The 13,990-nt window shown below is 38.0% G+C and overlaps 3 protein-coding genes across 6 annotated transcripts; 1 reads left to right on the forward strand and 2 right to left on the reverse strand.

The window, feature by feature from the left end:
- Window positions 1-527: 527 nt before the first annotated feature.
- LOC122401976 (protein lifeguard 2) lies at window positions 528-4,767 on the reverse strand. Of its 3 annotated transcripts, none has more exons than XM_043404451.1 (6): window positions 4,452-4,758; window positions 2,817-2,887; window positions 2,315-2,398; window positions 2,054-2,228; window positions 1,716-1,986; window positions 528-1,417 (listed from the first exon to the last, which is right to left on the reverse strand). In XM_043404451.1, the coding sequence occupies exons 2-6, from the start codon at window positions 2,866-2,868 to the stop codon at window positions 1,058-1,060; spliced, it is 942 nt and encodes a 313-aa protein (XP_043260386.1). In that variant the 5' UTR covers window positions 2,869-2,887; window positions 4,452-4,758; the 3' UTR covers window positions 528-1,057. The 3 variants fall into 3 exon arrangements, with proteins under 3 accessions (XP_043260386.1, XP_043260387.1, XP_043260388.1); XM_043404452.1 differs by lacking the exon at window positions 4,452-4,758 and adding an exon at window positions 3,890-4,419; XM_043404453.1 differs by lacking the exon at window positions 2,817-2,887 and having other exon boundaries at window positions 4,452-4,767.
- An 815-nt stretch (window positions 4,768-5,582) lies between these two features.
- LOC122402036 (U3 small nucleolar RNA-associated protein 4 homolog) lies at window positions 5,583-9,694 on the forward strand. Of its 2 annotated transcripts, XM_043404548.1 has the most exons (5): window positions 5,583-5,956; window positions 6,033-7,572; window positions 7,888-8,190; window positions 8,257-8,395; window positions 9,569-9,694. In XM_043404548.1, exons 1-4 carry the CDS (start codon window positions 5,853-5,855, stop codon window positions 8,371-8,373), a joined length of 2,064 nt encoding a protein of 687 aa, XP_043260483.1. In that variant the 5' UTR covers window positions 5,583-5,852; the 3' UTR covers window positions 8,374-8,395; window positions 9,569-9,694. The 2 variants fall into 2 exon arrangements, with proteins under 2 accessions (XP_043260483.1, XP_043260482.1); XM_043404547.1 differs by lacking the exon at window positions 9,569-9,694 and having other exon boundaries at window positions 8,257-8,638.
- LOC122402037 (uncharacterized protein C20orf85 homolog) lies at window positions 9,458-11,486 on the reverse strand. Its single transcript, XM_043404549.1, has 3 exons — window positions 10,223-11,486; window positions 9,930-10,014; window positions 9,458-9,835 (listed from the first exon to the last, which is right to left on the reverse strand). Exons 1-3 carry the CDS (start codon window positions 10,324-10,326, stop codon window positions 9,560-9,562), a joined length of 465 nt encoding a protein of 154 aa, XP_043260484.1. The 5' UTR covers window positions 10,327-11,486; the 3' UTR covers window positions 9,458-9,559.
- Window positions 11,487-13,990: the final 2,504 nt, after the last annotated feature.

Raw genomic sequence — 13,990 nt, forward strand, 5'->3', positions numbered from 1 at the left:
ATTCTTACAGTGCATTAACACACATAAAGCTAAATTGTACTGTGAAATACTGCAATCTAGAAATTCTAGTATAGCCTTAAATATTTGTACCAAAAAACAAAAATATCGTTCAATACTTTAGTATTTCCTTTTATTACTTAAATATGATCAATAACATGTCTTCTAAGCAGACAACAAGATATGCATGTATTATGCACATTTAGGATAATCTGGAAATGTAACAATTTTTAAACATTACAATTCTAGATGTACAGTAAAAGTTGGATGGTATATGCCCGAAAATTGAGACCCAGCCGGGCACTTACGGAGTAAATGGATCGATTCTAATTATCGAAACAGCCCAAGTCGACTGTCGAATGTAGAAAAGGACAGCGAGTAAAAAAGGACTGTCCTCGGCTGCCGAGTTTTGTGGCGAGTCAAGGGGTATCTTCCCTCAGTGGTGGGGATGAATACCAAGGCATTTATGCTGTAGATCTGTCCGGGCATATACTCAACTTTTACTTTAATACGATTATTAACATTATTAAAACATATATTAACGATTACGTTAATCGTTTTCAACATATATAGAATTTTGTTGTGTTATGGTGAAGTATAAAAAGCAAGTAGGTTTTTTTTATCAAATGAAATACTTTCTCAAACACATTTAATGAATATAATTTAATGAATACTTTGAAATGAACATAAACAGATACATCAATTATGCATTTACATTTCTCATATACCTATTTATATTCTTAACTATAATAACGATTAGCTTACTTCTCTTAGCATTGGAATTATTTTATTTGATTCGCAAGATTGTAAATCGAATTTTAAAACAATTTCTCTGTACTTTCTATGTTGATTATACTTTGAAAAACGTGAAAAGACTATATTTCACAGAGATTAATGCTCAATATGCTTGCCAATATTCTCCAAATCGTATTATGAATTACGTATCTGTAAGATACTCTGTGCGCCAAGGCAAAAGAGTAAAAACAGAATTAGGATAAATAAAAGCATTTTACAAAATATATTAATCCAGCGACTGTCAAAAACATTTATATTACAATATTTAGTTTCGTGAGACACCAATCAACATTAGTATGTCAATGAAGATTTGGACAATATCTATATAAAGAGTCAAAGCTGCAAAGATATACTCTTCTGGAGAAATCGAATATTTTTTGTTACCGCCCATTATCATTTGTGTATCATAGATTAAATATATAGAGAAGAGTAAAGCTCCAATGGATGAGTAAACTATAGTTATAATTTTCCCATGCCAGAATGATGCAATTATTCCAAACAGTACAAAAATAACCAATGCAACAAACAAAACACTGTTCAGACCAGTGAAATCGATTTTTGTTTGAAATGCAAACAATGTTAGCGAGAGGCATACAGCTGCTGTAATTCCAACGGCCAATAGTACCTGTAAAAATTTTACAGAAATTAGTTATTTCCTATTTAACACGTTCACGCCGGGCGCCGCAATTTGAGTTTATTGCTATCAGACGACTGCGTTAAATTTCCCATATTCTAATTTTTAACAATATGCCACTGTTTAATGTGACATTTAAGTGTGAACTACCGGCGGTACGCGCCGACGTGAACGTGTTAATTATGAGCATAACGCATGATTGTGCATACACAATGTTATAATTTTTTACCCTATTGTATTTTCGGTACAATAGAAAAAGTTATTTAACATTCAGAATTTTAATAATTACCTCTTCAGACTTGAACGTAGAAGCAGCAGTAGCTAATAGAAAACCTTCTGCTATCGTAAATAGGAACAAAAATATAAAATTCATGGGAGCTTTCCTTCTTACGCTGGTACAGCAAGCTATACATATTATCAGGACTATAGTAGCTACAAAAGCAATCCAAAACAATTCTGGGTGATGCATCACCCATAGTTGAGTTGGGCGATGATAAAGGAATAGTGCTATTAGTGACACCGTTATTAGAAGTTGACACATCAGTATACTATAAACTTTCCTAAAAAGAAAAATACAAATTTGTAATTGAACAAATCTAATAGAATATTAGTCACCATAATACATACCTGATAAATCCATTTCTAATCGATTTTTCGTTGAAATCAAATCCTTTGATTTCATCTTGCATAGGATCTTCTGCATAATTTGACCCATACATGCCTTGAACTTCTGCACCAAATGGAGCTGCTGGTCCGTAAGGAGGGCCACCTGGAGGAGGAGCGCCTGGAGGAGGAATAAAGCCTATAAAAAAAACAAAACATTGTAAGTGTACTTTATATACAAACTATGTTAGTAGAATTAAAAGAACAACAATATAATATACCAACCTGGTGGTGGTGCTCCGAAAGGAGATATATATTCTGGATTATATCCGGATTGAGGTGGATACCCAGGATTTTGTTGAGGAAAACCTGCACAATCGAATTTCAGGCACATAAAACATCATGCTGAAATAGAGTCTGCACTCAAATTTAAGCATCGATGTTCATAAAATTCTGTGCTCTAATAACAGCCACTAAATGTTTGTGCATAAACATTTTATATAGTGTTAATGATGTTTTTTTTTTAATTTCATATTTAATTCATGGACCAATTACTTCATAATGATTAAATTACACTGACACTGCATTGACTCCTTTCTACAAATGTGTAACTACTATCATGTTTCAGTAACTAATACAGACACACTTGTAGATGATTTAGAACGATGATTGCCACTTGAAACAAGCATCATGGTGTTTACAGTTTGCTAAATATTCTGTTGCATATTAAAGACATAAATAATGTACAACAGTAGAGAATATTTAAAACATAGGAAAAGATCAGAACCTTGTTGTCCTGGATAAAATCCTGCACCAGGTGTACTTTGCCAAGTTGTCATCTTTTGGATTTTGTTTTAACTGAAAAAGAATCTATTATTATCATGAGACATAGTCGCAAAAACATCAATGGAACACCAGCGCACGAATGTACCAGCAACCTTGAAAGTGTTATATCATAATGTTTATTTTTATATAATTGACTATACAATGAGTACATGAGCATAAGTAGTAAAAAAAAGAAACAAAGCTATCTTGACAATCTTATTTTATACAACCCTTTATAGATACATATGTAATTAATAACTGAAAAACTAATTCAGCCAATAACAAAACATTTATTTTTATGATAAAAATCTTTTTATTTGCTCTAGAAACATTAATTTTCAAACTATTCATATTTTAAATATTGAGGTTCTAAGATGAGTATATTTCACATAGTTCACACTTTATTTATATTACAGCAACCCTTTAATAACAAAGTATGAAGAATTACATAAAATAATTTCTTAAAAAATAAACAAATATGTTTCTTTACTTTTAAAAGTAAATAACAAACAATAGCAATAAAATCATTGCATCTTCTAAATTATATAAAATGCGTAAGTAATGCTAAAGTAACAGTATTATATATTTACTGATTATCAAATTAATTTCTAAAAATTTGTTATCAAACCTTTTAAAACTGAATAGACATATGCAACAAATGTTTATTAAAAATGTCAAGATATTATTACTATCTTATATCAAAAACATTACATTGACGCACACTATATAAGTTAGAATGTATTATATCTGAAACTGTTAATTTCATGCATTAAATGGTGTGAATAGCTCATACTTACAGATATTCTTCAAATCACACAATGTCGCGTGTAGTTAATTTTTATTAACAACACAAGTCTAACAAAATAAATCTTTTTTTATAACTTAAAGATTTAAATATATATTGATATGTGTATATTTAAATATCGTAAATATGAGCATAATTGACATTTGTCATTTTTCAGAGAATTAACTTCAGCTGAAAATAACATTAAAAACACCCAATAATAATTATCACTACGTGTACGTTTTACGTACGATTTCTATTTCACATTGATGTCACTCGTATCGATGTTGCTGTTCGAAAAATGTATATTCTCGTTAGAAACACACGTATGTACGCAGACTACGTATATTTTCGACCGGCAATACGAACAAAAACATAAAAAAAAATAAATACAATGAAAGCTGCGAAAACGTTACGTAAATTATGCAGTTTTTCCTATCCCTTTGGAAGTGTAAGAAAGTGTAATTTTTTGTACTTGGACAGAAATTTAAATACAACGGATGATAATGGGTTTTGGTAGTAAAACAAGTAAGTCACAATATTGCGAAATAGGTACGAGACGATGCTTTAACGTTTTTCAGTAACGACTATTGGCGGGACGAAACCTTCAAGCGGACATTTTCCGAAAGCTTGTATGAATTTCAAAATACATTTGCACAACGGTGTTATAAAACTTTTACAAACGTGTACAATATTAGGAGAAACGCATCCCTGTTTGTACAGAGTCAGCTTGATGCGTCATGCGCACTTTCTGGAAACGGTTACAATCGATAACCACATTCGTGCGCCGAATGTAAGTTACGACTTATTTACCTCTTTGAGGGCGTTCGAAATCCTTGAACGATGAGACACTTCGAATCTGCTTGAAATGATAATTGCTTTGACTAAATTAGATCGCTAACTTCCATGTATGCGACCTACTCAATGTGTAATTAATTCTCCCGTCGTATTAGCACTACTGCGAAGTCACACTCCCCACTCACCAGCCTTCGACTGAAACTCGACGAGCGAGTAACTGATATGAAGTAGGTTGAATATTGGAAAGTGTTAGTTGAACACGATGTACGCTTGCGTAGTACACGTTCTTTAATCTGCTGTTTACTGTTAAACACAATATATATTTCCCCCGAACGCACAGATAACTGTACAAATAAAGCTGATCATAATATTCTTATTATCCACAAAACGATGTTCTACGGCTACAATGCACTCATGATCATCTGTACGATCACGTCATCTGACACGCCTCGGTTCATTTGATGGAAACACGTTGAATTTGTTGTTGAAAGTTCTTTTTGCTTTTCTTTTGTACTTAACAAAATACAAATATTTGTTTGTATCATTAATTGTTTAATCATATTTTATACGATGAAACGATTTCTACGCATAATGTAATTTATTTCTACATACGATTTACTTCATGATTTGAGTATAAATTTCTAATTATTGCCATTTTATTTTGTTGTTGTTGTAATTTTAGTTATGTAATCAATTTCAACAACGATTTCATTTAGACAACGAAACAATAGTGCTATAAATAAGAGTATGCATTATTATTTTCTTCTCGTTCGTTTCTGAACTGCATTCGCTGATATTTAATCACAGGACCGTTCGAGTGGGTTATCTGTTTACTGTCATTTAACTTACTGTGATGTGACTCACAGTCACATACAATTATGTTTTTATCAATGACCGTCAAACACATGTTAGGTTATTGCGTAATTAGACAAAAGTATTATGTTTTCTATGAAATACATCCTGCTAATATGACAGTATTAAATAAACAAATATTGAGAAATCCTTCGTTCGAGGAACAAATGCAAAATGTTTTTATTCAATACCGGTACAATTTTACAAACAGACTGTTTCGCCTTGTAACAAATGAGTCACCATAACAGTTAAAATAAGAACTAAAATTGCGAAACATTTAATGACTGATTTTAAGACTGCAATAATATTCGTAGTATCGTGATGCTATGGATATACTTACGCTATATTGGTAATTTCAAGTATCTGTATTAAGAAATGTATTAAAGACATAAAGACTTTAAGTGGCATTGCTCAAAAACGGGTTACCAATATAAAAACATGAAAAAACTCGTTAACGGAGCCCACGTGCGTGACAGTTGCGGTTATGTTTCTTAGTGTGTAGTGTAGTTTGTATAATTAAACTAACAACATCGTTGTAAATAATTTTAAGAATTCAAATAAATCATGTCAACTTGTAAAATACACAACATTAGGTTTTATAACCTTGAACCCCGATCTGTTACATGTTTATCATACGAATCGAAAACGAGAAAGTTAGCACTTTCGAGGTTAGTTTCATAATACACACTTTTAGTTTAAATATGAAATGTATTCTAATAATCTTGTGCGATAACTTGATTACAGAAACGACAATTCGATTGAAGTTTGGAATGTTGGAAATGCACCTTTTGTGGAGTGTATAATAGCTGGTCATCCAGAAAATTCCATAGAAAGCATTCTCTGGATCGGGTCAAGATTATTCTCGACTGGTCTTCATGGCATGATAGCAGAGTATGATTTAACAACATTATCTATTAAAAATGAAGTTGCAGTTACTGGTGGTGCAGCTTGGTGCATGGACGTTAATCATGAGAAAACGTGTTTAGCTGTTGGCACAGAAGATGGATATATCAATACGTTTAGTGTAACTTCTGATGCGTTGATATACGAAAGGATCTTTGATAAACAGAAAGGTAGAATTCTGTGTATTAAATGGGACAATACTGGGGAAATGATTTATACTGGGTCTGCAGACACAATTAGAGTTTGGAGTGCTATATCGGGTCATGCAATCCATAAGATGACAACTTCTAGAAAGGAAGTAAAAAAGGAAACTATTATTTGGTGCTTAGAAGTCACAGATGATAATATTATCATTTCTGGCGATTCGCGTGGATGTTTATCTTTTTGGGATCCTCACATGGGAACTTTAATCGAGTCTCATGAAAGTCATACTGCGGATGTATTAGCTGTTACTTTATCTCATGAAACAAATGTTGTGTATTGCGCTGGGGTTGATCCTGTAGTAAGAAGTTTTTGTAAAATAATTATGAAATCTACTGGCAAACCACAATGGGTAAAAGGAATTGAAAGGAGGTTACATGCTCACGATGTAAGAGCTTTAGTGGATGCAGATGGAAAATTGTATTCGGCGGGTGTAGATGGATATCTAGCACAATCGAGCTATCCACCTAAAATCCTTGTAAAATATCCACCATTGCTTCAACCACCGTGTGCTACTGTTTGTAGAAAGTCTAGATGTATTCTATTAAGATACACAAATTTTCTTGAATTATGGAGGCTTGGTTCTCCGACTAAGGTATCCCCGGAATCTGTACATCCTGGTATGTTTCATCAATTGGAAGAAGAGCCTATAAAATTGTTACAATTGAAAACAAGAGGAGAAGAGAACATTATTTCTTGTGCTATTAACAAAGATTCTAAGACAATTGTATATTCCACTGATAGTCATGTTAGAGTTTTCCATTTTGATGTAGTCGAGGGAGATGCACAATTATTGAAGAATGACAGTGATATTTCTGTAACTAGAATACAGAAAATGTTGTTTAGTCCGAACGGAAAGTTATTTGTAACAGTTAACAACGACGGGAAGAAGAATACCGTAACATTATATAAAGTGAAAAAGAAACATTTATGGTTCCTTGGTTCTTTTTACACAAATCAGGAATCTATTGTAGACGTGGGACTTATGTGCTTTTCCCCTGATAGTAAATATTTCATATGCGCCGATCGTCAAGGTATCATCGCTGTATATAACATTAACGAAGCTGAGACTACCGACACACCTGTGGCATGGTTATTGCCCAAATATAGCTGCCCATTAACAGCTATGGCCGTACAGAAAAATACTCTAAATTTGGTCGTCGTGTATTCTGATCATAAGGTAAGAGTATCAAGTATACTATACCTTTATTTTGTACACGACATATCAAATGTGTCCTTTGATTGTTATGTATTAAAAGTTCACTTCCAGACGCTATACCATCGTAAAATGATGCGTTAACAGTAATTATGTCAGTCATAAAAAAAACATATAATTCATTTATGGTCGTGCACTTCCAACCTCCCATAGAACTTGCACTAAATTACTACTAAAACTCTCTCCTAATATGGTGTCACGAGCAAAATTAAAAATCATAAAACTTGGCATTTTATCGGCAGTTATCTTTCGCAACTCAATCGTCGCGTTTAATTTCAGATCATTGAATACAACATTTTGCAAAGACAATACACCAAATTTTCGAATAACTTGCAAAGCCGGTTGCCGAAGCAATGGCTAGCGCGGTCGTTCCCGATAACGAATATAATTTTTGATCCCCGTAACGAAAATATCATAATAATGCACGACGACTCGACAGTCTATGTAATCAACAAATCGAACGAGTTACCGGAAAAGGAAGCTAAAATTCCAAAACGCGAAAATGGTGACATCACGGAGGATAGCAGTTCCGTTCTAAGTTCGCAGTCCCAACAAACTTTTCAAGTTCTTAAGAAATACAAGGTAATGCCGGCTTCGCGTCGTATAATTCGAATACGGGAATTAAATTTTATCCAATGCTGTTTGCAGCATCTTGTTTATTTGGACTGGTTGAACGACGAAGAACTAGTGGCAGTCGAAGTGAATCCGATATCGTTGACAGAGAAGTTACCACCTACTCTCAAACAGAAATGGTTCGGAGTGTAAATATTCAGCGGAAACGAGCAAAGTACGTTTTATCTTATTGGTGGGATAAAATATTATGTACAAAGTTATCAGTATGTCTTCTATGTATATGCTATTAAAAAAATACGACTCATGTACTTTAGAAACACTCTATTACGATTATACTGTTTGTAATTGTACGAGATTATGACAATTTATTTTTAAATACAATCGATACAGTGTACGATACATTGTATGCAAAAAAACAAAAACAAGTATTGTTTAAAAAACATGTTAATATAGTGTATAAAGAAGTTTCAGTGTCAACAAGGTAACGTTACACGACATTATGATCCTGTCGACTGAACAGTTGCTAAATGGAATGAAACTTTCATAATGAAAGTATAAGTCCGCGAATGTTTTTATATTTCTACGTAATTGCTATATAATTTTTATGTTTTTCTTTTTTAAATATAAGGACATGATGGGCATATTGCCGTACACACTGTTTGTACGCCATTGTATGACCAGTGATGATAATAAAAAATAAAAGCATGCATAATATATTATATACATATATAGCATTATAGTGTACTGTGTTGGTTTGATGTTGTGGTTCATTCATTTTAATTCAGCTTTCGCGTACTGTGGTATAGAAGCCCATTTATTTTATTTTTCAAGCTTTATGTTATTAATTTATATTTAATATTTGTTTACACCGAGCTGGTTGCTCGAAGGAACCCGATTGTCACTCAGAGAACGTAACAAATTACTCCTACTTGAAAAGAACCTTGATAGAAGTCGATACTTTTGAAAATCGATAATTATGAAAGTAGCGTAAGTCCATTTGTGGCTACAAAAACATACTTCTCTTCGGTCAATGTCCAAGTTCTTTAAACGTACGATAAATTTACTTAGCATCGATCATCGAAAGCATACGATGAGTCAAGTAGCGCTTATCAACATTTTTTAATCGATTAAAACGTCAAAACTTTTATATCTGGAAACAAAGATAAATGGACTTACACGTCAGTTTCATAATGAACATGTCATACACAGAGTAATTTATATCAAACATATATTTGTTTGATCTATTTCCTATCTGTGGAAAGTCGCCAATCGCGTTTACAATTAAAAATTCAGAGAGTACATGATATCGCTGAACATAACATTTGTATTTATTGCTTTATTTTACTTTGTTAATTCACCTTTCTAATAGAAATTTCTTTTAACCCAGAAAGATGAGCGTTTGCTGCGCGACGCGAAATTCACCAGGTTCTATGGGCGGTTCGATCGTCCATTTTGGTGATATGTACCAACGGCCTGTAAACTCAAGATTGTATTCTGGACGAGATGAACGAAAGCCCACCAACCCGGATGTCGTTCTGGGAATGGACGGCGACGGTCTCAGAAGAATTGGTGAACGCTTAATCGCATCTTCCGGTGGTTTGCGTTCGAAGGTGTCCACCGGAAGTCCTTTCTTTCTGCATTCCTCGGCCAGCACCTACGGTCAGTGACACCGGGCCACATTAAAATTCGTGTGGTGCACGTACAGCTTATACTGCACCGTACATTCCCCCTGAATAATTGTATGGTACCTTTTTAAAAAATTCACCGTTTAGGTGACCGTACTTTTTCGGCCAATCGCGTCGGCATTTCTTGTCTCGCAGGATAACTTCTTTGCTAAAATTTGCACACCGACGATTATTAGTAAAAAAAAATGTCCATTTATCGTAACGACATTGGCGATAAATGTTTTCTTTGCCGAACAGGACGATCAATAATCTAACCGGCGGAACGTTACATTGAGACAAGATCGGCCTACGTGTATTTTTGGTAGGATTCGATTATTTTATCAGCTAAGATTGTTCATCCTGCTGCGTGCGTGTACCAAATTCTGTCAAAGGTCACCGGATCCTTTCCAAGGTCTTCGCGTTTCGTGCAGGTCTTCTCGACTTTTCTACCCTCCGTCTTATCTTGCGCCTCGTTCGCCATTTATAATCACTCGCGGTAAGAAAGATCCTACGCGATAGCCAGAGAAACGAAGGAATACTAAGACCGTTCAGGAGCAGAGCCCGTGAAATCCCTGGTGGTTTGTTCGATACGTTGCGCGTTGCCATAGTCGATCTTACCACGCTTTTGGGGTGTTCCGAGAGAGATGTACCGAAAGTAATCTACTATTTTAGCTTAAAATTCCAGATCGATAGATAAGAATTTTGCGGTTTTTGCTACGAGATTCCTCCTGGTCGCGATCCATTAGACACGACGACGCGAGAACCGACTTTCTGGTTCCGCGAAACGTGAAATCTTCCGGGAAACGTGAGAGAGGGGAGGTGGAGAGCCGGCGAATACCGGGCACGATCGTTGGACTTATCGATTTCCGGCAGCAGCTGCATAAAAGGGAAGCGTGAGTTTACCGCGGCAAAATCTCATCGGGCCACGTAAACCGAGACTAAAGACCCCAACGTGGCTATAAACCGAGAAGCGTTTAATCTCCGGGCGCGGTTGTAACTCGCAAGCTACGTTCGGCGTAGACGTCTAACGGGCGTCGAGCCTCCAGGAAATAATCAAAGCAGCGATACGGCGGCAAGTAAGTACAATCTGTCGCACGGCGGGCGATTCACGGGTGTACGTGAATTTAGGTGCGACCGGCACGTTCGTTCGTCTTGGTTCGGCGAGAAGGTAACGGTTCGGAAACCTTTGTAGTCGTGGGGTCGGAACGGTCGGGGGTGTAGGGAGGATGGGAGGGGGAAGATCGAGGGATGGAAACGGCTGCAGAGTGCAATGCGCCGAGATTACGACTAATCTGCGCCCGAGACCGGTCGGAAGCGTAGTTTCTGTAACTTACATCGCTTAAAGCGTCAGCTCGTTCAACCCTCAAACTCCGTCGCCACTACCACCCTCGTTCCACCCTCGCGCGTTCTACTCTCTCGCTCGCTTTCTCTCCTTTCTCCTTTATCTCGTGTCTCCCCTTTTATAGTTCTCCCCGTCTCTCTCGCGTTCCGTAACCACTCTTGCATTAGCGAGGACTGATTCCCTTGGGAAAATTGCGTTCTCGAAACTCGAAACTTTCACGCGACACGCACCTGGGCGATGCTCCGTCACAAAGGGCCGGCTAACTTTATTCTTTCCTGTACCTGGCTGGGACTCCCGGACGAGAGAGAAGTGGACAACGGGCTCTTCTTCCCGTTTCCCTTACGGACACGATAAGGCGATTCCACGGGATTTATTATTCACGCGTCCTTCTTCTCCTTGAAAGCATCGACATCCAGGATACCGGCGCGACGGGAACTTGACTGTTCGGTGAAATAATTTTTAAAGACAATGTGTGCTTTCCTTCCCTTTTTTTATCCGATCTTGAGGGCGAGGGGGGATTGTTCTTCCATTTCACGAATTCGTCTTCTTTATCTTGGGTCGAAGCCGAGCCTCGGCTCTATCGTCCGACGAGCAAAGGGGATTTCACCGGGAGAGATAAGGCACGTGCACGGAATGAGTCATCCACTTTATATCTTCATGAGAGTATTGCTATTAGATTGGCGAGGATTCCCCGACGAAAACGAGTCCAAACACTACACCGTTCGGGCTATCTTTAATCGTACTGTGCCCCGTTGTAGGAGAAAATAAGCGAGATAGCGAGGGGAACGTTTCGTCCAGCAGGTCCCTGCCTTAGACGCCATTCGATGGTCGGTCGAGGAGTGTATACATATAATATAGAAATAGTTGGTCTGTCGAGTACTCGTGAGAGACACAAGTCGAGCATCTCCCTCTGTTGGCGAGAGCTGGAGGTGCGCCGCAGTACGTTTGTTCGGATAACTTGCGAATTGCGTGGCCAAAGTCGATACAAAAGAGGAATAATTTTTACGGGCGTCACCGTGTTGGTCGACGCGCAAAGAGACGGGAAATTCCCCGAGAATTACACCCGGGCGGAGTCGGACAGATCGCGAATAAAACCAAAACGGGCCACGGGACGGTGGAAATTTACGCAAATGCATCTGTAAATAAGAGAAATGAGGCGCGATGTTGAATTCCTATTCCATGAGCGTAGCAGGGTGATTCATTCCACGCTGTCGGGGCCGAGAAAAATGTCTGGAAGAAAGCCACCGGTTTCTGTCGTAATTTGTAGAGAGCACACCCGCCGCCTTCGCGACCTCAACCGTTGTCGTAAAAAGTTTCCTCCGGCGGGGCCGGGGCGAGATTGAGTCGCGACGACAAGATGAGTATTTAACGCGTAGACGCCGTCAGTTGTCACTCAAATTACAGGCAGCCGGTCGTTTTAGTGCCTGCCCGGCTAGACGTCCTTGCAAATTATGATTATTAGCGCATATACGCGTCTTTACGACGCTCGTAACGGACGCTGAACGTGCAACTCGTAAGACTCTGCGCGATTGTCTTTGCTTTCCCTCCTGCTCGATGGTACGCTGTTAACGCGGAAGCAAAGATTCGTCATGGGACCGTTTTTATTAAAAATAATTTTGTGGAAAATCTGTAACTTTTATTGCATGTTCCTGGGCGATCGGTGTGTAACCGTACGCGACAAAGACGTATCGTTATTATCATTATATTGTTGCAAATCGAGAGGTTCGTAGAGATGAATCTTTTTGGTCATCGTAATATTTCTACGCAGCCCGGAACACGCGATCGGGAATGGCTACGCTTTCGCAGCTGCGATTACGAATTCTGGCTAGGGTCTGGCCTCGATGGCGTAGCAATCAAATTATCGTAGCAGAGGGCTCGTTTCAGACAACGATTTTAAATGGGGTTGGAGAAGGCCATGAAGGGAGCGATCAAACTACAGGAAACAAGCCCTTCTCCGATGAAACAGGAAGCACGAACACTATCGAGTTTTGTATAAACTTGTTAAGAACCCGACGAGCTAACGGATCGCGTCTGCTCCAATCGTGAAACGAACCAATTTCTACGCGCGTTGCTGGATATTGCTTTTTTTCGAATCGACAAAATTTTTAATGCTTCGTCGACGAAAAAGATCGCGCCACCGCGTTTGAACCGTAGAAAACGATCATCCGACAAAGATCAACTTGCGTCGACGAACGAGTAGTACGAGTATTGGTTAACGTTCAGAATAATCGTCGAAGAAAATTAAATTGTTCCTTTATTTTCGTACTTACATATTTCGTACAGCGGAGGTGAAATTCGTAAGAAACGATGTAAACCGCGATATGAGTGTATCTACCGCAAAGGGAATTGTTGCCTAGAGTGTCGAAATACGTAGCTTCGTGTCTGATCGGTACCAAAAGGACTCGTTGCAGGATTCGGAGGCATATCCGCGGCAGGAACGCAGGAGATCCACTCAGCCACTTAGCTCGCCGTTGTAATTAGATCGAAACGACGCAGACGCCACGGCGTCGCGCGACTCGCTTCGGAATTCGCTTAATTGAGTGATTCAGTGCTCTAACTGTTATTTCAATTAACGCTCGCGTGCTTGTCCCGACATCTGCATACAGGCGCACCTGCACGCGCGATTTCGACGTTTCACGGTCGAAGAGGAACGCGTGTGTGCAGGCATTCGACAATGGACGACGGAGCGCCGCGACAGACAACTAACCGGGGCAAAACACGTTCCCCGTTTGACGCCAGTTCTTCTGGCCGCACAGGTGTCCTTCGAGTATCCGCGTTAATGTAGACCTCACGCTAGGCGCTC

Source organism: Colletes gigas, unplaced genomic scaffold, assembly GCF_013123115.1.
Source record: "Colletes gigas isolate AHSC1104 unplaced genomic scaffold, ASM1312311v1 Colletes_gigas_Sc00031, whole genome shotgun sequence".
Classification (NCBI taxonomy): domain Eukaryota; kingdom Metazoa; phylum Arthropoda; class Insecta; order Hymenoptera; family Colletidae; genus Colletes; species Colletes gigas.

Bases quoted from the DNA above. Each gene is read 5' to 3' on its own strand.
- LOC122402036 (XM_043404548.1), top strand. From the start codon at position 5,853: ATGTCAACTTGTAAAATACACAACATTAGGTTTTATAACCTTGAACCC. The intron at 5,957-6,032 runs GTTAGTTTCATA...ACTTGATTACAG, and splicing joins AGAAAGTTAGCACTTTCGAG to AAACGACAATTCGATTGAAG. The intron at 8,191-8,256 runs GTAATGCCGGCT...TGCTGTTTGCAG, and splicing joins AAGTTCTTAAGAAATACAAG to CATCTTGTTTATTTGGACTG.
- LOC122401976 (XM_043404451.1), bottom strand. From the start codon at position 2,868: ATGACAACTTGGCAAAGTACACCTGGTGCAGGATTTTATCCAGGACAA. The intron at 2,399-2,816 runs GTTCTGATCTTT...TCGATTGTGCAG, and splicing joins ATTTTATCCAGGACAACAAG to GTTTTCCTCAACAAAATCCT. The intron at 2,229-2,314 runs GTTGGTATATTA...TTTTTTTTATAG, and splicing joins TTTCGGAGCACCACCACCAG to GCTTTATTCCTCCTCCAGGC.
- LOC122402037 (XM_043404549.1), bottom strand. From the start codon at position 10,326: ATGGCGAACGAGGCGCAAGATAAGACGGAGGGTAGAAAAGTCGAGAAG. The intron at 10,015-10,222 runs GTACACGCACGC...TGCAAATTTTAG, and splicing joins GTGACCTTTGACAGAATTTG to CAAAGAAGTTATCCTGCGAG. The intron at 9,836-9,929 runs GTACCATACAAT...CACTGACCGTAG, and splicing joins ACGGTGAATTTTTTAAAAAG to GTGCTGGCCGAGGAATGCAG.